The sequence below is a fragment of the Lichenostomus cassidix genome, chromosome 1Aa (genome assembly GCF_008360975.1).
Source record: "Lichenostomus cassidix isolate B80296 chromosome 1Aa, HeHo_3.0, whole genome shotgun sequence".
NCBI classification, from domain to species: domain Eukaryota; kingdom Metazoa; phylum Chordata; class Aves; order Passeriformes; family Meliphagidae; genus Lichenostomus; species Lichenostomus cassidix.
The window spans coordinates 34,824,041-34,845,353 of NC_139480.1; the positions used below are offsets into that span (position 1 = coordinate 34,824,041).

Below are 21,313 nucleotides of genomic sequence, written 5' to 3' on the forward strand. Positions count from 1 at the left end.
TCATCAAAGCCAGGAGTAGACACATTCTTAGATGATGACATGGCAAAAAAACCTGTATTTCAAAGTGTAAAGTAACAGTGAAAAAAAGGTAAGACTTTCAGTAAATAATGAGGGGGGAAAAAAAGTCTAACCACCTCATTCAAAAGAAGAATACAGAAATATAAAGTCAGATAGCGCTGACCTTGCTACAGAACCCTCCTGACTGGAGTCATATAATCAGTGCCTGATTCTACTCCTGCTTTCCCCAGGAATTACAAACCAAATCACCAGTTTGCTACTCTTTCTAAAATACTGTGTGTATACATTTGTGTGCAGACACAATATGATCTTTCCAAGTAAAACACTGACACAAGAGCTTTAAGGCTTTGCTGATTTCAATCTATCTTCATTTGGTAAAAGTGAACTTTTATGTCTTTTGTCCTCCATATCTGAAGAAAGGAAATACAGACACATAGGCCCAGGTACCTAGACACTTGCTCAAAACAGTAGCAAAACTCAGAGAAACACTCAATTATTAGCTCTGAGAGTAATTTAGGCACTTATTTCAAGAGCACTTATTTTCCCTCTCAGAAACAGGTGCTAAAATACAGGAGAATCTGAGCTTAAGTCAGGGCACCTTATGCCTAAATAGTGACCTCAAGAGTTAGTAACAATACTTTTACCGTCTAAGTGCCAAACCCAAAACTGAGCTTGTTAAAGGTATTTTGTAAAAAAAAAAAAAAAAAAAATATGTAAGTTAATATTAATAGACAACACCAAAAAAAACCCATAAAGATCCTTATAAAAGGTTTAGATTAAAATTTTCTTGAAAGCCATACATTTTACCTGTAAGTTGTCCACCAATTAAAAACCATAAGCAACAGTGTTGAAGTTCTGAGGAATCCCCATTCAGTATGTGAAGCAATATTATCCTTGCCCTTTTACTTATCTGAAAAGCCAAATAGCTACTTGTGAAGACTGACAAACCCAGACCATGAGGTGGTAAACTTCTTAAACAGCCTAAGCCAGAACCTCAGTAACCACATTAGGTGACGAGTATGAGTTACAGATGGCTAATACTATAGTGTCTGGCAATCCTGTATATTGCTGCTATCAAAAGGAACGATGGAAGAAGAAAAAAAGCTTGTGCATACATGACAAAGTTATGCTCCTTTAAACCTCCTGCAGACAAACAGGTCACCCTCCTGCATTACTTTGGTGTGAAGCTTCTCCATGAACTGCTGAAAGAATGAATCAAGGAGCCAGGGAGAGGAGGACTAAACAAAATGGAAACTTTTGTGAAATAAAATCATTGTAAGATACAAGGGAGACAATTGAAAGCCAAGAGAAAGCAGAACACTACTAGTAGTACCAACCTGAAACAAAAACAAAATAAATTTTAAAAAAATTTTGAGATGAACCATTATTACCATTCCCATAGGTCAGAATTTCTGGAAGATTTCTCAAGTGGAAAATTTAAGTTGACACACAATGCAGTTTCATAAAATTATCTCCATTGTGTAGCAGGGCCAGTAGGTTCTCTAAGGACTGGCCAATCATTTATTGAGAGAACCCAAAACACACCCTTAGACAAGTAACAAATACTCTGCTTTTGAAAATGCGATTTACTCAAACCCAAAAGCTGTTTCCCAGAAATTCCTTTGAAAATCTCACCAGTAGATCTGCCATAGATAAGGGATTTGCTGGTTAACAACATCATCTGTAAGATGTTCTTTATAGAGAGGAGATGTAAATTCAATTGGCATGGGAAAATTCAAGAGATATCTACAAGAGAAAAAAGGAGTAGTAAACAAGAATATCCTTCTATCTGGAAGGATGCCATTCAGATGTAACATATAGTTACAAAGTCCAGTTTCGTGACAAAACTAAAAAACATGCGTTTTTCATAGATTTTAGTTTAACTCTATTCAGATAAAATCTGTACAGAAAGCACTACACAGGAATATAGAATTAATATAGAAGGTATTTACTCTCTCATTATGCACAAAGTTAAACATTGTCTTACATGACAGATTTCCCCCTCCCTTCATAAAATACATCAAGCATGTAAATAAATGTAAGCAAGAATAAAATCTAACACGTAACTTAGAGATAAAAATATTTCAAAAGCTCATCTGAATGAGCTTTAGCATGGAAGGTTTTTGCTTTGAAGACCTTCAGAGGTACCTATTTTGACCATAGAGAATTTCAAAATTTCAAAACTTCTGTCTTTCAATTAGGTGCTAAAATTCAAGTGGAAAATAATCAGGCCATATATAAAACCTGTATTATTTCATCAATAATAATCTGATTAATGGATGGTAGACTCCTCGACTGAGGTCTTTTACAAGTGCCTGCACAGTGTATTTTAGATATGCAATTTTAGGCTCCTAGCTTTAGGGGGAAAAAATAAACAATACCAACTTTGGCATATATATGACTGATTTTCATAGCTCAAATCCAAACATTCAATTTGCTTGATGTTTTATCTTTAGATGCTCATGGTTTTACAAATTAGTGTTTATGCAAAAAGAAGTGTAAACCTTATACCAAACCATCATTCACTGAAGTTTTGGCAAAACATAGCATGCTAAAAAATAGGAGTTTAAAAGTTCTGGACTATCACATTATTCAAGAAAATGCTAATACTGCCAAAATTTAAATGAAAAAATTATTCTAAACATACCTTAAGAGATCCATGGGACCATGCTGTTGGCATGTATTCTCAAAGAAAGCTGCCACAAAATCTTGCAACAGTGGAAGAATACTGCTTGACCTTTCCTGTTTTGTTGTTCGGGGTTTTTTTAAAAAATAAAAAAATTAAAATCAGACAACAACCTGAATATGGTAAGAATACTTTAAGCAAAATAGATAACAAGTGGTGTGCCCATCGCTGCAATGCTACATTGTCTTCATTCCCTCAAGAATGAAGTTTAAATGAGTCATTCAGAAATAGAAAGAAGGTGAAAAAGTATTACAGGGTTCACTTTTACCTTCTATTATTCTTGCTTAAGGATATTAACACTGAATTAGAACAACCCAAACTATAAATTTCCGGTTTTATGACATTTTTAAAATTATCTTTTATCATTTCACTTATATTGCCAATTATACTCTTCCCGTTCATATAAAGGAGTACTAGACATTACAGAAATATCATTAAGTTGAATCAATTTGATAAGCTTTTCAAACAACACACAAAACCCAAAATTTGTACAGCCAGAAGACCAGCAAATAAGTTTTGAAGTGGAGTATTACCTGTGAAACAAGAAATTTACACAATCGATAAAAAATTTCTGCGTTCTGAGGATTCTTCTCAAAAGCTCCAACCCACAACTTGTGGGCATTGTCGCTCTGCTCCATGTGCAAATACAAGGTGGCCAAACTCTCCAAGAGCTGACAGTTGTTAGGGGAGAGCTCCAATAAAGATTTACAAAGTTCTGCAGCAGACTCCCACCTTAAAAAAAAAAAGGTACGTTTTCACACAAAAAACAAAATTAAAAAAAAAACCCAACCCAAAAAACAAAACAAACAAAAAAAACCCAAAACAAACAAAAAAAAAAAAATCAAGTACTCCACTTAAGAATGTCTTGAAACAACTTACCTTTCAAGAAGCTTCAGCAAAGCTATCATGTTTCTGTAGAGTGGAAAGCAGACAGATATTCTTTTGTCAGGCTCAAGGCTTTCATCAGTACATGTTTTGACTGCATCTTCAAAACAAAAGAAAAAAAGAAGCCTTTACACCTCAAGCAGTGTCGAAGTTATGTGAAGCCTTAACATAATAAAATGTCTCCTTTAACATAAGGAAAACACGTAAGAGTGAAAAGATATCTCAGAGAGTGCTGCTTTTGCAAAATATTAGAAACAGATTAACATCTTTGGAAAAGCTCTTCTTTACACTTATCACCACAGTACAAGGACAAAATTTTTCAGTTTCATCTCTTACTCATTTTAAAAACAGGAAAGATCCTGCCAATGATACATTAAAGCAATGTTACAGATAGAAGCATATCCCTAAATTTAAAGATCACATTCGAAGACTTCCAGTGTAGCTGCTGAAAGCTATTGAGACAAAAGCTAATATAGGACATTATTTTTCTCCTCAGCGTAATAAAAAGTCATCCAACAATGAACAAACACCCATTATCAAAACTAAACGGCTTCCACTCACACAGCTGGGTTACTCCATTGATCCTTCAGTATTTCAACACTGCATTACCACCAGCAACATAGATATATTCTCAATGGCAGCTCAATACTGCTGCTGGCTAACACACTAAATACTGACACCATCTGCTACTATGAAGTCTACCTCTGGCAGCACCACCATAAGTTAAAAACTCAATTTCTTCTAGTATCTTCATTTTATGTTTTTAAAAATTTATTCCATTTAATTAAACCATGGATTAAGATAAACACATGCATTGTTCTTTTAAGGAAATACACTAATATTCCAGGAAAGTAACTTTCCAACAAACACATCCTAGTGAAGGGAGAAACGGTAAGAAAGAATGACAGCCGAAGCTTGGCTTTATGCTTGCATAAGCCCATGAAGAGTAGCAATGTTGCACAATCACAAGCTACTGATTGGTCTTTTCCTCTGAACTATCATATTATATCAAGATAAATCTGTGGCTTGAAACCACAGACCAAGAACTCAATATGTTTGTTAAGCACCCAAGAACATGGATTTTCCTCACTATTCTGTTCAAATCAAAATGAAATAGTCACTGGATTAATTGAATGGCTTAACAGTCATCAGCAATATGGCACTGCCTTGAAATTCCAAAAGTTGAATAATACTTCTTTATTTACAACATATAAAGAATATATTAAACATTTACCTCCTTAATCTTACCTTCAAACATAGCTAACAGTGTATCAGGATCAGTCTTCACATCTTGAACTGTCTGCCAGGGTATTAAAAATGGCTCTTTGTGCACAATCCTTGAAGGGCTCACATTAGCTGGGTCATAGAACTTGACTGGGAGAACACCAAATTCAAGTAGATGTATGTAAGCCAGCCAAGCCAAGCAACGGTCACTTGCAGTAAGGTGTTCTGATATTATCTTTTCATTTGCTGATTTTAAAGCATTCTGTAAACATTAAAAGAAATACATTACAATTCAACCACAAAGTCTTTAAGAATGAGAAAAGAAAACACGAAGAATAGATCTTAATATTCTTCAATCTTTTCCACAGAAAACACAGGAAGTAATTTTTTATGTAAATCAGGATTATATTCAGCTTATGTGAATGCATGTCTATTCAAATTATGCATAGTTTCTAGTAACAGGTTCAGAAAAATCGCAGAATATTGTTACTGCAAAAAGAGAAGACAGACACTTTAAAAACATGCATCTCCGAATATGTGTTCCATTTTCCTGCTTTATTATCCTATTACTTCTAGTTCCATAGAAGTAATAGAGTAGCTCTAGATACAACTCAGCTACAACCTGGATTCAACTTACTATATCCCACTAGGTTTTGTGTCTTTGGGGTTGTTTGTTTGGCTTGGTGTTTTTATTTAGTAAATTCTAGATATAAAACTACTAAGCTACAGCTATTCAAGTCTACTGAAAGGACCACCATCTCTAGACATAACATTTTAAAAAATGTTTTGGAAACTTTACTCAGAACAAGGATACTCTTTCAAATTTTTCTACTAGACATAAAGATAGAACAGTCGAGCCAAACTAGCAGATCCCAAATAAAATAATTAGAATATGCAATTAAATAAAGCCTAAGCACAAATTCCTCCTAAAACACAACAGAACCTACAACTAGTGATGTGTCAACATTTTTCTGGACAAACACAGAATGATCAAAGAATGCATTTTCAGAGGAATCAATGTACTTGCAATTTATGCAAAATTCAGCAGGATACCCGTCCTGAAGTAGGTGAAAACTGGTGTTTCAAAAGCACTTCACTTACTCACTTCACAAAATACTTCCAAAAAATTGCTTTCAAGTTTCCAATACACACAGCTATTTAGTCTGAGGTAGCAGTTACTTCAAAATTATTTTCTCTGAAATATGATTAAATCATTTCTTGCTAAGACATTCTCTTCAACTACACATTTCAGATTAATTTAGAAAAAAAAAGGTCTGGCTTTGTGATGATGCTTTGCAGAAAGGTAAGGAAAACCCACCAGTGTTATTCTCCCATATACACTGGATTTCCACGTTGATTTGACACAGACAGTTTTTTCTACCCAGGTTCTTTTTATTCATTCAGAGTTACATTGCTCAGTACATCTGGGGAAACCCAGCAAAGCACTGTGTTCTCCCACTCCAGCTGGAGCTGGACAAAAGTACGAACACCTCAAACTGAGGGCAGTGTCAGGCTGCAGCTAGCTACAGGCGGCACCTGCTGGTAGGAACGAAACCACCTGCAACTGAAAGGACAGAGCTCCCGCTTCAGGAGAGGATGATGTCTACTGCACACCCTCACACACATACCACTTTTATCATCTACACAACGGTAACTGTCACCTAAATTATTTATACGGTCAAAGTTTTAGCCTGAGATAACTCAATCACTTTGGAGTTCGTAGGAGCAATAAAATATTTAACAGCCTCCAGATTTGAGAGCAGGGCAATACTGTTAGATAACTAGCATGTTCTTTTCCAAGAACTACTGGTTGATCATTTCTGTAACAATTTTGAATACCTGAGGCAATGCATTACTCACAGGCCCTTCACTGCAAAAAACTGATTGATAGCTTACTAGAAACCAAAAAACAATGCATTTCCCTGGGAATTATTCTGAGACATAGTAGTCTAGGCTATTAGCTACATCAACCAAAAAAAAAGGCAACAAAACCCCCAACAGTATATCCAGATTTTTCAATGGCATCATAGCTCCAAACAGAAGCCTCTATTTGTTGAAGGAATTCTCCTAACAGAAGGCATGGTTCCTCTAAAATTCCAACTATCACAGTCACAGGCATTAAAAAGGTGAAGCTATGAAAACACTCCTGGGGTGGTAACTTGGAAGTTACCTGCAGAAGAACAAGAGCATTCTGATGTCTTCCTGTAAACAAGCTTAAATGCACCCTGTAGAGAAGAGTCTCCAGCAGCTGAAAAGACACAAGATTTGGATTTTCTCCTCTGCCTGTCACTTCCATTAGGAACTGCAGCATTCTCCCACATACATAGTCTTTTCCATCAAAGGAATTCTCCAAATTCAAAAACTAGAGAGAAAAAAAATCACAATAATAACAATCACAACACAAGCTTCTAGGTTAAAGTTTAAAAATCACATAGATCACAAACTTTGAATAATGTCTCCTGCTATTTTAATCATCCATGTTTCCCTTCCTCACACCAAATTTTCATATTAAACCTCAAAAGATACCACTTTTAATATGTACAAGAACAAACAGCCAAATTTTGCAAGCAATGTAACATCTTGATTTTAAATAACTCTTATCACCTGAGGAAAAGTGATGATTTCTATTAATAACTACAAGAACCTGAATCTTTATTTTCAACTTTTGAGTTTTCAAAAAGCTACAGTGTTTTTTATTTCACACTTTTCCTGTCACACATACTGACTTCACACAGTAGAAAGCACACACTTAGAAGAATATTTCATATATACTTTGAAATTTTTACTTACTGTCCACCATATTTGGTAACAGGGAGCATATTCCACTGCTGTTTCACACATTTCCTGTATCTCCTCCTTGGTTCCTCTTTTTGAGAAAAGTCTGAGGTAATGACACCAAATTTCAGGATTTTCTTTGTTGTTCTCCAGGGCTCGAGCCAAAACATTCAAAGTAGAATCTAAACACTCAGATGATGAGCTGCCAAAATAAAAAATTTTAAAAAGCACTCCCATCAACTGTGTTGGTATTACACAGTATCAAATATGAAAATGGATGCTTTTAATTAGAATGGAAGTCACACACACTATGCCATCTTTTTTACACATGTTGTCCTTCACTATTGTGGTTTCAAAGCTACAGCAAGTTTTCAGCCTTCAGAGGTTTTCAGGTACAATTTTTATAATGGACAGAAGTAAGTATTCTATGAAGATTTCCAATTCAAATAAAAGAGCCCTAATTAATTGAAAATGGGTAAGATTCATCTGTAAGCGAAGTTCTCAAGCTGCAAGGATATAAAAGCATTTATATCATACAGGCTCAAGAACTTAAGCAAAGATTTTAAAGGTATAGTAAAGCAAGTTTTATTTTTGTTAAGTATTTGATTTCCTTTCTACAGTCATTAAATATAAGCCTTTATTTCACCATATCATACATGTTCTGTCTCGAAGACAAAATATTTTCTTTTTTTTTGAGATAACAAATCATGAGATAATAGCCACCAAGTAATGTAAGATTAGCTGAAATAACTGACTATACTGCAAACCACAGAGCTGAGCTTTAATTCATAAATACATCTTGCATAAAAACACAGAAACCTTCTGAGGTCTCATTTATTCTAAAAACATCTTTAGAAATTATTTTGCATAGACATTTATGAGAAGAAAAAGAGAAGTCTCAAAAAAGTAACCTAACTCAGTTAACCATGTGTAAGTCTGAAGCTTCTCCAATCCCTTCTATCACTACTTTCACCTACTACAGCAGCCAAATTTCTTCAGAATACTGTGAGGAAGAGGAGAATGGGAAAGGTGGTTGTTTTAAGAAAAGCATGCATATCTTCCACTAGGTTTTCTCCCTTCTTTTCTTGGTTGTTTCCCAAGTACACTTATTTTTAGAAGGCATGCTCTTCTCATGCTGCCACTTGCTGGTAATACTTTGAGTACTGGCCTTTCCAGTTCTACCCCTGCTATTGTTCAGGCACCTAGTGATAGAGCTAAACTGGTCTTCTGTCATATTTTCCATTATCCACAGTTTAAACAAGGCTTTTAAAGTAGAGCTGCTCGTCACCACTACCCTTGCTCCCTGCTGCAGTTGTTTAAACGTAGCTCACTACTAAAACTGAAGTAAATTGTCATAACGGATGAAATCATCATGACAGAATTCCTATTTGAAATTACCTGATTGCCAATAGAAACACAATACCCTGCAGTATAATTTTAAGGAAGAGGAGCTAGAGAAACTTAGACAACCAATTAAAAAAAAAAAAAAAAATCATAAAATAAGCAACCAAGTGCTCAACTGGACCAGGGATAAAACCAACTAGCAGAACTCTTCTTGTAAAAAAGTTTGCTGATTAAAGTAATTTCAAACATTATTCCAACTCTTCACTTTGTATAGAATAATTTTAGTTATTTATTTAAAAATTTAGTTATTTAAAAATTTAGTTTTACTGCTGGAAGTACAACATTCCACTGTAATCTTACACTGAGCAATTTTCAAACATGAACAATTACTTCTCCCACACTAACCTTCCATCAACTTCTGTTCTGAATCAGAACCTATCCAAAGAAAAATCACCAGTGTAATTTATTACTCATATACTATGCTAAATACAGTGGGAAATATAATCTAATCTATTTTTTAACCAGCTTTTAAGTAACAAATTATTTGCGGCATTGTTGAAGAATGTTCTTTAGCATCAAATTGGAAACTTAATCATAGCAGCATGGGTATATATAGCAAGTGTCTAAACTATAGCAGACATACCCTTCATTTTGATTCAAGTATTTATATGCAAGTTTAATCCAAAGCTGTACATCACAGGGGTTTTCTTGGACACTTGCTTCCAAGTTGGAAATGTCATCAGTCTCACTTGTAAAATACCGGACATCATCTGGAGTCACCACGGCATCAAGCACTGGAACTCTTTTTTTATGTTCTGTGGGATGGGCTGTAAATAATACAAAAATAAGGCAAAAAAAGAAAATTTCCTTTTCAAAACAGACATGACCTGTAAGTGAGATGAGACAAGGTGGTATTTATATATTTCAAGCACAGCCATTGATCAGAGCTAAACAGAATTACTTCAGCATCCTTCCAACTGCGTTGCCTGTAGAGAACTGGTTATATTTCAAATGTGAAGGAATGAAATAAACAGCAGTAAAGGCTGCTTTGATCAACAGACACCCACTAAGGCAGTTCATTAGGTAGCATTAGGAACTACACACATTTGAGAAAGAAAAATTTATCTCAATTGAGTCTCAAAAAATCCTTTTTTGAGGATTTGCTGACAAATCATAAAGCTCCTACTTGCAGGAGTCACATGTTAAACACTGTCAGGTTACTGACACTAGCAGCGTCCAAGTCTCAAATGCTGCTTATAAGCAGCTTTTTTTTTAACTTCTGACCTCACCCCAAATACTAACTGTACAAATTTAAGATGTTAAGAACACTGATGTTTTACTGTTTAAAGTCTGGAGGGGAGGGGGAAGAAGAAGGCAGGGATGCTGAGGGAAAATAATTTTTTTTTAAATCCTAATGGCATATGGGCAAGGCTGAAACATTCTAGGAAAATAGTTCCTTATGCGTCTTTTAAGAACAGGTAATTAGAAATTTCACCTTAATTTCCAGTCACATTAAAGGAAAAAAATCTAATAGTGTAGGTCAACCTTTGCCCAAAAACTTATGCAAAATGAAGTTTGCATACAGGAAATATAAAGTCAAGAGAACTATTAGAAGCATTGTGTTTTCTCAAGAACCACTTTAAAAATCAAGTGTTTGTTAGAAAGAGGTGGGTGGTTATTTTCCTCCAATACTCTTTTAAGGAGTGCCACACATCCAGATTACCATATTTAATAGGTCCACCAAACTGTTCCTCTTCACTGCTGCTACTATCTAACATAGGTTTTCTCCAGTACTTTGGTCTCCACTTCCTTTTCTCTTTCCAAGTTGTATGTGGAGGTGCTGCAAACAAAGAAGTGGAAATTCTGTTACTTTTCTGTATGCAAGGGTAAAATATTTTTCCTAATTAAGGTTTCAGATAAAAAGATTCTGTGAGTTCAACAGAAGTGTATAAATTCCAATACTACTTATTGCTTAAGTGAACAAATATATTCTCCAAATGGAACTCCAAAACTATTATTGCCTTAAAACAAACTCTGTTGCCTTTAATTTACCATGATCAGAATTTGTAATACTGAGATAAATAAACTAAGCAACAATAAAAAATAGTCTTGGTTTACAAAATCATCAAGGTACTTATATAATTTTAAAATGTTCATGTATATTGTATTTAATCAACCAAGTTACTTACTGTGACTTTTACTCTCATTGACATTGCTGGCCAGAAGAACAGCCATCTGATCCACTGACATACGATCTCGGTTTATACCAAAAAGTTTTTCAACGTATTTTTCTGAAAAAAGATCATGTGTAGCTTACGTAAGCATACAGATGAAAAAAGTAACTTAACAGCAACTTAGCACAATCTAAGCTAAATTTATGAAATATGACTGCTTTAAGAGGTATGGTGATTTAACACACTACCACTAAGAAATGAAAAAAGTTCTGTTTGGCAACTTGCCTTTATGGCAAAGGCATTGTTATAAAATTCCAGCTCCACAGAAACAGATCAGTCCAGTAGTTAGAACTGAGGAAGGAGAGAGGTAAAATTGCTCATTGCTCCCCAACACCCTGAATCCCAGAAATAGGTTTTGGGTTTTTTGAGTTAAATGCTCCTCAGATCAGTGATTGTTTTCTTTTTATAAGACACCAAAGGACTGAACTGGACAACCAAAGACATTTCATATAGCTGTATTTTATATATTGTTTCACATCGAAGTCCTTGCACCCAGAGCTTTCAATGAAACCCATTTTCTTCCGAAATGAATCTTTAGATATAAAAGGAACAAAAGACTCTTAAAAACCTGTGGCAGTGCTGATTTCCTCATCAGTGCTTTTTTCTGAACAGCCAATCAGCTCTAAATTGTAAGACAGAATATCCTGAAAGAGCTGTTTACGGCTAAGAGTGCAATCTTTCATGTGCTGCCTGAAACAAATAAATAAGCAATTAATACATTTATCATAGCAATAAATTATTAAGTACATAATTGGTACAAAAGTACCAAGTACACTTGGGTGAAGCATAAATACCCACAGAAAAAGCTATAATTTGCTTTGAAATCTGGTTAAATAAATCTGGCCTTTTCTAAACTTAAGCCTACATAAGCAACTTAATTCTAGTCCTCATTATTTCACTACAGCCTTTTTCTTTAAATTGCATGTCTACACACTCATTTTACAATAACATAAAACCACCATATTTAGAACTTTCCAGTTCAAATAAGGTAATTATAAGAATTAGATATCACTTTGTATTTTAAAGAGTCAAACAACGGTTTGATGACAACAGCTAAAAGCCGATTCAGAACAGCTGAAGTTCATTCCTATTTTTCCAGTACTTTAAAGTTTCCAAATTGAGTTCATTCCTAAACAATTAATATCCACTTTTTAAGTACACTGCATGACACTGTTAAACAAATTATTTTTTAATACAATTTAACACCAGGCTTTAAAGAAACAAACTTAGCCAGTATTTCCCCAAGAAACTACAATTACACAACTACAATTTTTTTTTTACTTAATCATGTATTTGTACACACTTTTCATTTCTAGTGTGCTTAACAGTATCAACCACTATGTGAGGTTCTACAATGAGCTAAAATTATGCTGAAGCTGTATGAGACCAGTTCTATTTGAATTGCCAGAAAATGGTGAATTATTTTCTAACAGGCCATGCTATTTTTTTTAAATTTACATCTGAAGAGCCTCTTTCTTCATGGCTTAGATGAAAGAGGCTTTTCTTCCAACTAAGTATTTGCAATAGGGTATTAAAACTAACCTTGTCTAGAACTTGTGAATAGGATCACATATCCATATCTTTTAAAGAAAAGAAAACCATGCTGATTTCAGACTCAGAGTCAGACATTGAGAAGAGAGGTTTAGTTTAAGTCAAGAAAATTAAAAAGAACTTACCACTGACAGTCATCATCATTACAGGTGCCTGTTAAATCAAAGCGGCAGAAACACTGTTTTGGCTCAATCATGTTGCTATATGTTATTGAACTGAGGTACAACTTTTCCTTGGTACGAAAATAAGGACTAAACCTAAAATGAAACAGCAAATGATTGTAATAAAGTACACAAGGCAAGACATCAGTTTTCTAAACAAAGTAATTAAAAAGATTCTGTATTAAATCTCATTACTTCCAAAACCCTGCTACTAAACAAAAGCACCATTAATCTACAGGCTAAAAGCAAGGTAAAAACAAGAGGGAGAGAAAGGGAACAAAGGAGTACTTCTCAAACTAATTAAGCTTTGCTCTAGCATTTTCTTATCCTTTAGGGGCAGAACTTTATTAATATGAAAACAGGAATCGTAGTAAAAACCCAGTATGGAAAGCAAACTACTGAAAGTGCATTTCAGTAGTTTATAGAAAATCTCATGCTCCAGTCAGCATAAGACCAACATCAAATAGAAGTGTAAAGAACACTGTTGAAGATTAAGTTGGAGGAACAATGGGGAAAAAAGAAGGTATCAGCCTTAGAATGTACAAACAAACAAAACCAGTCTTAGTTGAGCAGACTAACATTTGTTTTAAATCTTCAGCTAAAGTTTGACTACATTAATTTTGGGATTTCTAGCTCTTTCAGGAATTGAAGTCATAACCCACAAGTTAAAATGAATACTCCTGTAAAGATGGCATTCTCCATCTTCTACTACTTAAGAGCATTGCAATAAAAAACCTGAAGCACATGGTAAGATACAACTACTCCAGTGTAAATTCCAGACTTTTGTTTTCTAAAATTTGAAATGTAGGAACAAAGTTCTCTTTAGCCAGAAGACAGCTGTGCCAAATTGATTAGACTTGCAGATGTTAATGTCAAGTCAAGAATAATCACTATGGTTATGCCTCTTTCCACTGAGCAGGAATCCAGAAATAGGTGATTGAGCCAATTTTGACTCAGACAACGTAAACCCCAGCCAAGTTCAAAGTCCGCATAATTGAAATATGCTTCTTGGATTTACGTTGCTTCATACTGGATATAAAAATCCTGTTTTCAAATGCTCAACTACATTTTCAATTTAGTTGTATCAAACACCATGAAATACAATGTAAAAGCAGCATATTGCACAAAACCAAGGGATTCATGCATACCAGAAAAAGTGACTGAATGAAATCATTAGATTCTCTAAACCAGACAATATTCTTTAGGGACAGTCAAGTTTCTCACTATGACTTGTCTTTCTGTACATGCCTGGGTATCAAGAAGAGCACTGAAGAACATTTGAACAAAAACATATATACACCTAAGTCAAAGAGCTGCTACAGTCTTCATACCTGTAGGATTTAAATAGGAGGAGAGGACTACGATATGGCCCAAATGGAAATGGTTTCGATTCAGTTTGTTTATTTTGTGATGTAAAGAAATCCATGTCCACTGAAATTTCCTAGGAAACAGATAAACAGATATCCAGCAATTGCAATACCACCTAATAAAGACAAGCTTCATGTTTCGTTGTAAAACATTTACCTGACCACACAACACATCTTCCTTAGGCACAATAGAGGCAGTACTTTTCGTCAGCAGTTCTTTCAAGCTGTCAGCTTTAGCATGAAGTTTTTTCAGTTCATCAATATTCAACCCAAGGAACAGCTCAGGCTCCTCTGAAGCCTTTTTACAAAGTTTGTTTATAGTTTCTTGTTTTGGAGTGTCCATGTGTTTAAGATTTGGCTTAGTAAAAGAATTAGATTCTCTGAAAGATCTCCTTCGTTCTCTATTTGAATTTGACAAAACTTCATCATCAAAGTAATTTTCTTCACTGTCCAAAGTCAATTTGTCCTGTGTAAGATCATGAAGTGATGGCTGAGGTAATGCAAATTCAGATTCCTCTTCTACTTGAGGTGTAGTATTTGATTGTTCCTTTGTTTGAAGTGCACGGGCCTCCTTCAACTTCTGAATCTTCAGAGCATATTCATACTCTAGTTGCTGCAGTCGTTTTTTCTCTAGTGCAATCAATTCTGCTGAAGGCTTTTTTGGACTTGATGCAGGGGAGGTCTCCAATTTCAACATTTTGCTTGGCTGAAAAAAAATAATTTCCTTTATTTCATTTTTTCATCCACTGATCTATCGACAGGAGGTAAAAACATAGGCAAAATATTTAATTCAGAATTTATAAAAACATATTTTAAACTCCTGCCTGAAGATTTCAACAAACAGCACAAAACCCACAAGAGTTTGTCACAATTCAACTGGCAGATCTGCAGCTTTTGCAATAAAAATTATCCTACATCATGTACGTAGCTTCAACAGAAGTTCTGGCCCCACTTAAAAGGTGAGCTATAAAACAAGTACACACAGTGGTGTTGGGAGTGGGAGCACTAAAATTTACAAAAATATTTTAGCTTTCTTTTCATATATTTTGTTTTCAAAACAGTATCAGATCCCCTCTGCAGCAACTTTGCTTGAGAGTTTTAACAAGATCATTGATGTCTACAGACAAAGTATTTCCTTCCTTCTTTCACAGACAGATGGAAAGAATCCTCTTGGTACTCATCTATGAATGGCATTCCCCTAGCACACTTTCAACAGTTTTCTTCCTCAAATCATTAATGCCTTTTGTGTTGAATTCTCAAAATTGCACAAAACCAATAGGAATATTCCCTACATTGTTTCTGAAATGTTTTCCTGAAATTCCATTTGAACTTTATTAAAATTGATACTCTTTTCCACGTAATTTGGTTTAAAAGCATGCTGACTTACACCAAGATGATCTTGTTCTAGCTTTCGTTTCCCAATTTCCTTGCTTGCTACTGCTTTTGCTCGAGCAAGTTCTTCTCCATATTTTAATGCCAGAGCTTTTTTCACTGTAACTCGTTGTTGAACTTTATGTATCTGAAAAAATAAAAATAAAAAATAAATACTACTGCAAGATGCAAATTTACAGATATGACCAGATAACAAAATATAATTACATTGAATTAATAATTACATTTAATTAATGAGATATAATATAAGTAGATGGGAATGAATGACTAATTCAAAGAAAGCCTACTGCCTCCAAAAATCAGGCATTCCATTTCAAGATTTCCGGTTCTAGGAAACAAACATTTCAGAGTGCAAGTTACATGTTCCTGAAGCCTCTTGAGAAATGCCTTATTAGCATTCAAGATCTTCTCTGTTGCTTGTAGCTGTTCAGCCAGTTTGCTAATTTTATTTTCAGCAATTCGAACATTCTCTCTCTTCTTGGCCTGTTGTTGCAATAAGTTTTTCAAGACAGATTCATCCTTCATCAACAGCATTCTAGAAGTAGAAAAGAAACATACGAATTTTTTCCAAAGTTGCTTAGAGCTACTGCTGCTCCTCCAAAACCCCAGTTATCTAAGAACACAGCTCTCCTCACTTATAAACAGACAACAAATTAAGCTTCCCCAGGGAGTCCTACCATCCATAAAACAGTAAATACTGTCAGTACCTACATCATGTTTAAACATCCCAAGTTCAGCATTTAAGATGAAAACATTCTATTTACAAGGACAGGGGAAGGTAAGCAAATGCTCTATCTTTAATACTGTTTTTAATATAATGACAACAAAAACACACATGTTCTTGCTTTCTGTCAAGCAATAACCCAGTCCCACCTTAGTGCATATAAACACATGAAGGGATTACAAGCCATAATATTATGGCACAATAGAGTACATAAATACAAAAGGTTATGCATCAAAAGAAGCAAGATAAACACTTTGGTATATGGGTGTGGATAAAGATGAGCGAAGACTGTCCTTCAGTTGATGACTGACCACAAACCAGTTTGTTCACAAGACCATACAGAAATAATCAAGTGGCAAAAGAAGCTGAGAAGAGGATGCAAAGCACTTATACCTCCAACCATAACTTGAAATTAGGGTGAGAAACATGGAAGAAGCATGCCACAAGAGAAAAGCCATACAGAGAAAGCTCCAAACAGCATACCTATTCTACAGAAGCACTCATTTATTTCTAGATACATATATATAGATACAGATATATAGGTAAAGATATATATATAAAATAACAGGCCTAATCCGTTGAAATATGCTATCCTCAAAGTGGACCAGCAGTGAAAAGAACACTCATTTTTTCATATTTCAGAGTTATTAGGTAGCACAAATCATATTCTAGTCACTGAACATAAACACATCCAAAAAAAGCATGACCAATCATACTTCAAAGTTATCAAATGCCACACTGGCACTACAATACACTCCTATTGCACAGCAATAGAATTAAAGGCTGAATAGTTCAAGACAAAAGGAAATAAATTGTTTGCTGTACTTTAAACGCTACACGTTTTAAAAAATTATTTACTCTTTTCATCCTGCTAAGCAAACAAGGTAGGACTTACAACAGTGAAATGCATACCTATTTCTCTTCAGCTTTGCTTCTGCTTCTGTGACTTGTTTTGTCACTACTGCTATTCTCCCAATTCCATCAACCTCACCATCAGAATTGGCAGGGGACAAATTGTTCTTCACTGGATCAGACTTAATTAAGCGTTGTTTCTCACGACTGAAACAGAAATGTTAAAAACAAGGATGTTCAGTTGCTTCAACATTCATTTTAATGTGTACTCCCAAGAGATTTTACATCTTTGAAAACAGTAACAGGACACGATTTCAAGTTAAAAGAAAAAGTTCTTTCCATAACTGCAGTCAGTTACGATCAGTCAGTTCAAATCCAACAATTTTCTTTAGATCTCTCTGTTGTCTTACCAAAAAAATTGCATGGGGGGGAAAAACCTGAAGGTGATAGCAAAGTTTTCAAATTCAGATTTTTATTCAAGTTACAAAAGTAGACTAGTAAAGGGCCACAAATGAAACACATTTTACATAAACTAAGCTGTACCTGGCAATCTCTTCTTTTAAAAGTCTGTATTCTATTTTCTTATCCTCTGGCAGAGCCTCTGGAGTTCTCATTGGATCATTTTCTTTTTCTGATTTTGGAGGCGCTTTGATTTTTGATGCCTGTTACAAAGAGACTCAAGTCACTACCAGTCACACTAGTCTAAAATACAGCTATGAAATAAATTTTAAGAGGAATTTCGGCACAAACTTAAAGCTGTTCAATGCTAGTAAGATCTTTTAAGCCAGTACTTCTTGGCTTAATGATGCACTGAATTTTGATTGAAAAAAATCAAAACAAAATATATCACCAATTCTATCTTCAGGATGCCATCTTCAACAAAAAAAATTTATTAAGTTGTGCAATCTAAATTATAACGTAATTGTCCAGACAGGAGTAACATACTCACTCTTAACCTCTTCTGGTGCAATTTAGTACTTCTTGACCAAATTCCGAAGTTTAAATTCCATATACAAAGAAAAATCATTACAAAAGAAACCTATTAAAATGCTGACAACATTTACCTCAACATTTCTCCTTGCTTCTTTTATCATAGATTCAAGTCCTCCAAACACACTGCTTGTTGAGTTAGAGGGCTCTCCATCAGACTCGCTGTCATCTGAGTCATTCAATGTAACCACAACAGACTTGTGTTTTGGAAGCTGCAGCGACAATGTAAAAAGTTTTACAGTAAGAAGACAAAGTTAGAGACATAAATGTAACAGAGGACAGACTTACAAGAAAACAGAAGGAGTTAAGCTTATTTTCATCATACACACCAATTCCACATTGTAAGGAAAAAAAAAAAAAGCATTTGTGCATCTCCACAAGACAGTAATACCGTACATAGTCTTGATACTGTAACTGGAAAGGCACTCCAATGTGTTCAACATACTCCCAAGTATCTGCAGCACATTTATGGCTCCATGGCCATAGCACACAAATCTCAAACACCTGACTCCCATACTTGATTATTTCAATTGCAATTAAAATTATCATTTCCAATACATTTTTAAAGTAACAACCAATCAAATCTGCATTGGAAATGGTGTGGCAGACATACCAAAACTCCCTCATCTTTCTGCTACACAGTTGTGATGCCCCCACAGCTGAATAGTGTATATGCCAGTTGGGATAAGAAAATAATTGAACTATATTTATAATCTCTTTGTTCACTACACACTGGCATATTTTGATGCTTTCTTCAGCTACATATTCTTGCTCCAGTGTAAAATTCTTTCTAGAAGAGCACATGGATTATCAAAGTCACTAATAACTCCAACGCTTAAATAAAGCTTCACTCTTCTGTGCTGTATCACTAGAAAACCTAAATCTGCTGCTCTCTTGAGCTGAGCTCAGTTTCAACTCACAGTCTTATCAGTAGGAAGCCCCAGTATTTCCTTACCGTGATCACTGCTCGTGGAAGCCTCGGTACTCTAACAAACTTTGTGTTTTGCACCCGTGGCTGAGACACAGTATTAATACTGACAGCAGACAGATTGCTTCTTGGCATGGACTGCAAGCTGTCTGGAACAGGAGGGGAAGGAGGACCACTGTTACTTGATGTTTCCTAAAAAATAAAACAAAAATATAGTCTTAAAAATACATACCACACATACCTATTTCAAAAAGCAACAGTATAAACAAGACTGTTTCATACATGTCTTGGAACTTGAAAATCTGATTTAGGCAGACTACACAAATGCATTAGACAAATGTTGCAATTCTGCAGTAATATCAAAAAGGCACACCAGAGTAGGCCAGTTATTCACAGGTCAACTGCAAACGACTTTTAAGTAAGGTCAAAACCAATATATACATTTAGCTTCTCACTCCGAAAGAAACCCTCAAAATAACAAAAAAACCCAAAAGTTAACTTCTCCCAACACCTTGTCCAAGAATGCTGAAACAAAGTAACTTGTCTTTCTTACTAACTGAAAGTTGAAAAGTAATACACATTTTCTGGCAGAAAATCCCCACTCCCTTAAACTTACTCCATTTTCAGTACCTTGAAGTTTCAAAATTACTTTAGAAATAACAGGCAGGGTGCAATTTACAGTTCCAGGGTGGCTCTTGTTTTTGTTTTTTTTGTCTCAGGAAATGCAGCATAAAACCCCTCTAAGCCTCACATAGCAGGTCACATTGAAATTTTGGTCAAGATTGCCATCTAGAGGCTTACATTCAAAAAAATAAAATAGAGTACCTCAGCTCTGAAAGCACGTTTGTTGGCTAGAGATTTGAGTAACTCTTCTCTTAGGAGCATCTCCTCCTCCTCTTCCTCATCAGCAAATGGAGGTTTTGGTGGCTGTTCAGGCTCTTCAGGGGGAAGAGGGGGAAGAGGTGGAGGTGGCTCAAGGGAAACACAAGGAATACCCTCCATGTAAAGATGGCTCAAAGACGGTACAGGCTGAGAAAAAACAAGTAAAACAAGGGTTTGAAATGTGAAAATTACTACTACTTTATGATTACTTAGCAGAGGTTGAGACCTAAATTATTTCATGGTTTAAAAGTAGCCTAAACTGTGTCACTTTAACATTCAAACTGCATTTACATCACTCTCAAAGGCTGGCATTGAACAGTTAGTAATTTCTCACAGAGGTTAATGGAAGCAATAAAGTTAGATTTGGATGGTGGAAGCTGTGGAGACATACACACTAAATTAGGTAAATGAGAATCTGAACCAGAGATAGTCTAGCCAGAGAAATACAGGTGACCTGCAGTCTTTTCAACAGTTTGATGAATCTGTCTTTGCTAAGAAAATTACAATTTCTCTCAGCCAAAAATTCAGAAGCTGTCATGAGAGAGAATGGTATCTTCCTATTGCTTTTCTAAGAAGAGTAACAATCATTCAGTGAAAAAAATTGGTGGTCAAAAAAATCCCACACTAATTCAATTTCCACATGGATTCTTAGGTGAGAAGACAAAAAACAAAGTCAAAAAGCACAAAGTTTGAAGGACTGATGAGCTACATTTTTGGCTTTTCCCCCCTTCGAGGTAACAAGTCAGAGAAAAAGCTTATCTACCTACATATGTGACCTAGAGATAAGAGGCAAAGTTGCCTTATGCTAACAGCTCCAATTCATTCTTTTTCCTTACGTGCATCAGACAATTTTTCCTTTCTGTATGAAAAAGCACAGCTCTAACAATGGAGAGAATTTCAATTCAGTAGGGAAAACCTCCATTAACCAACAACTGGATCAGCCAAAAGATAGCCAAAATAGAGTTTTTAAAAAGCAACCACAAACTCAAGGGAATCAATAAACAGACAATTGTATCACAACTGGAATCTAAATTTAATCCTAGTTTTAGCATTAGAAATCAGATACAATTTATCAAGGTTACTTGAGAATTATCAAGGTTACTTACTGGCATTGGAGGAGGTAGTGGCAAGGAAATTGGTGGTACTGGAGGTGGAAAATATCCTATTGGACACTCAAAGAAAGGAGGCTGCACTGGGGAAGAAGCTGTAATTAAAATACTGAATGTAAGAAATCTGACAGGTATTTCCTAAACAACAACTCATGCTCTATGCTTTATCTGATTTAATGTAGCAGAAAGAG

The 21,313-nt window shown here is 35.1% G+C and overlaps 1 protein-coding gene across 5 annotated transcripts in view; it reads right to left on the minus strand.

The window, feature by feature from the left end:
* ZFC3H1 (zinc finger C3H1-type containing) overlaps window positions 1-21,313 on the minus strand; it is a 40,971-nt gene that overhangs the window by 7,029 nt on the left and 12,629 nt on the right. For 4 of the 5 annotated variants that reach the window (XM_085044982.1, XM_085044977.1, XM_085044969.1 and 1 more), the window contains exons 7-28: window positions 21,120-21,217; window positions 19,957-20,160; window positions 19,159-19,323; window positions 18,278-18,415; window positions 17,757-17,875; window positions 17,274-17,420; window positions 15,998-16,172; window positions 15,633-15,764; window positions 14,403-14,951; window positions 14,210-14,319; window positions 12,843-12,974; window positions 11,735-11,856; window positions 11,122-11,223; window positions 10,656-10,772; window positions 9,576-9,759; window positions 7,604-7,790; window positions 6,984-7,175; window positions 4,838-5,075; window positions 3,584-3,689; window positions 3,238-3,436; window positions 2,666-2,760; window positions 1,654-1,764 (exon numbers count right to left, since the gene is read on the minus strand). In XM_085044982.1, coding sequence (XP_084901108.1) covers window positions 1,654-1,764; window positions 2,666-2,760; window positions 3,238-3,436; window positions 3,584-3,689; window positions 4,838-5,075; window positions 6,984-7,175; window positions 7,604-7,790; window positions 9,576-9,759; window positions 10,656-10,772; window positions 11,122-11,223; window positions 11,735-11,856; window positions 12,843-12,974; window positions 14,210-14,319; window positions 14,403-14,951; window positions 15,633-15,764; window positions 15,998-16,172; window positions 17,274-17,420; window positions 17,757-17,875; window positions 18,278-18,415; window positions 19,159-19,323; window positions 19,957-20,160; window positions 21,120-21,217 — 3,622 coding nt within the window. The remainder of the gene's footprint in view (window positions 1-1,653; window positions 1,765-2,665; window positions 2,761-3,237; window positions 3,437-3,583; window positions 3,690-4,837; window positions 5,076-6,983; window positions 7,176-7,603; window positions 7,791-9,575; window positions 9,760-10,655; window positions 10,773-11,121; window positions 11,224-11,734; window positions 11,857-12,842; window positions 12,975-14,209; window positions 14,320-14,402; window positions 14,952-15,632; window positions 15,765-15,997; window positions 16,173-17,273; window positions 17,421-17,756; window positions 17,876-18,277; window positions 18,416-19,158; window positions 19,324-19,956; window positions 20,161-21,119; window positions 21,218-21,313) is intronic. The other variant, XM_085044987.1, reaches the window with a different exon arrangement.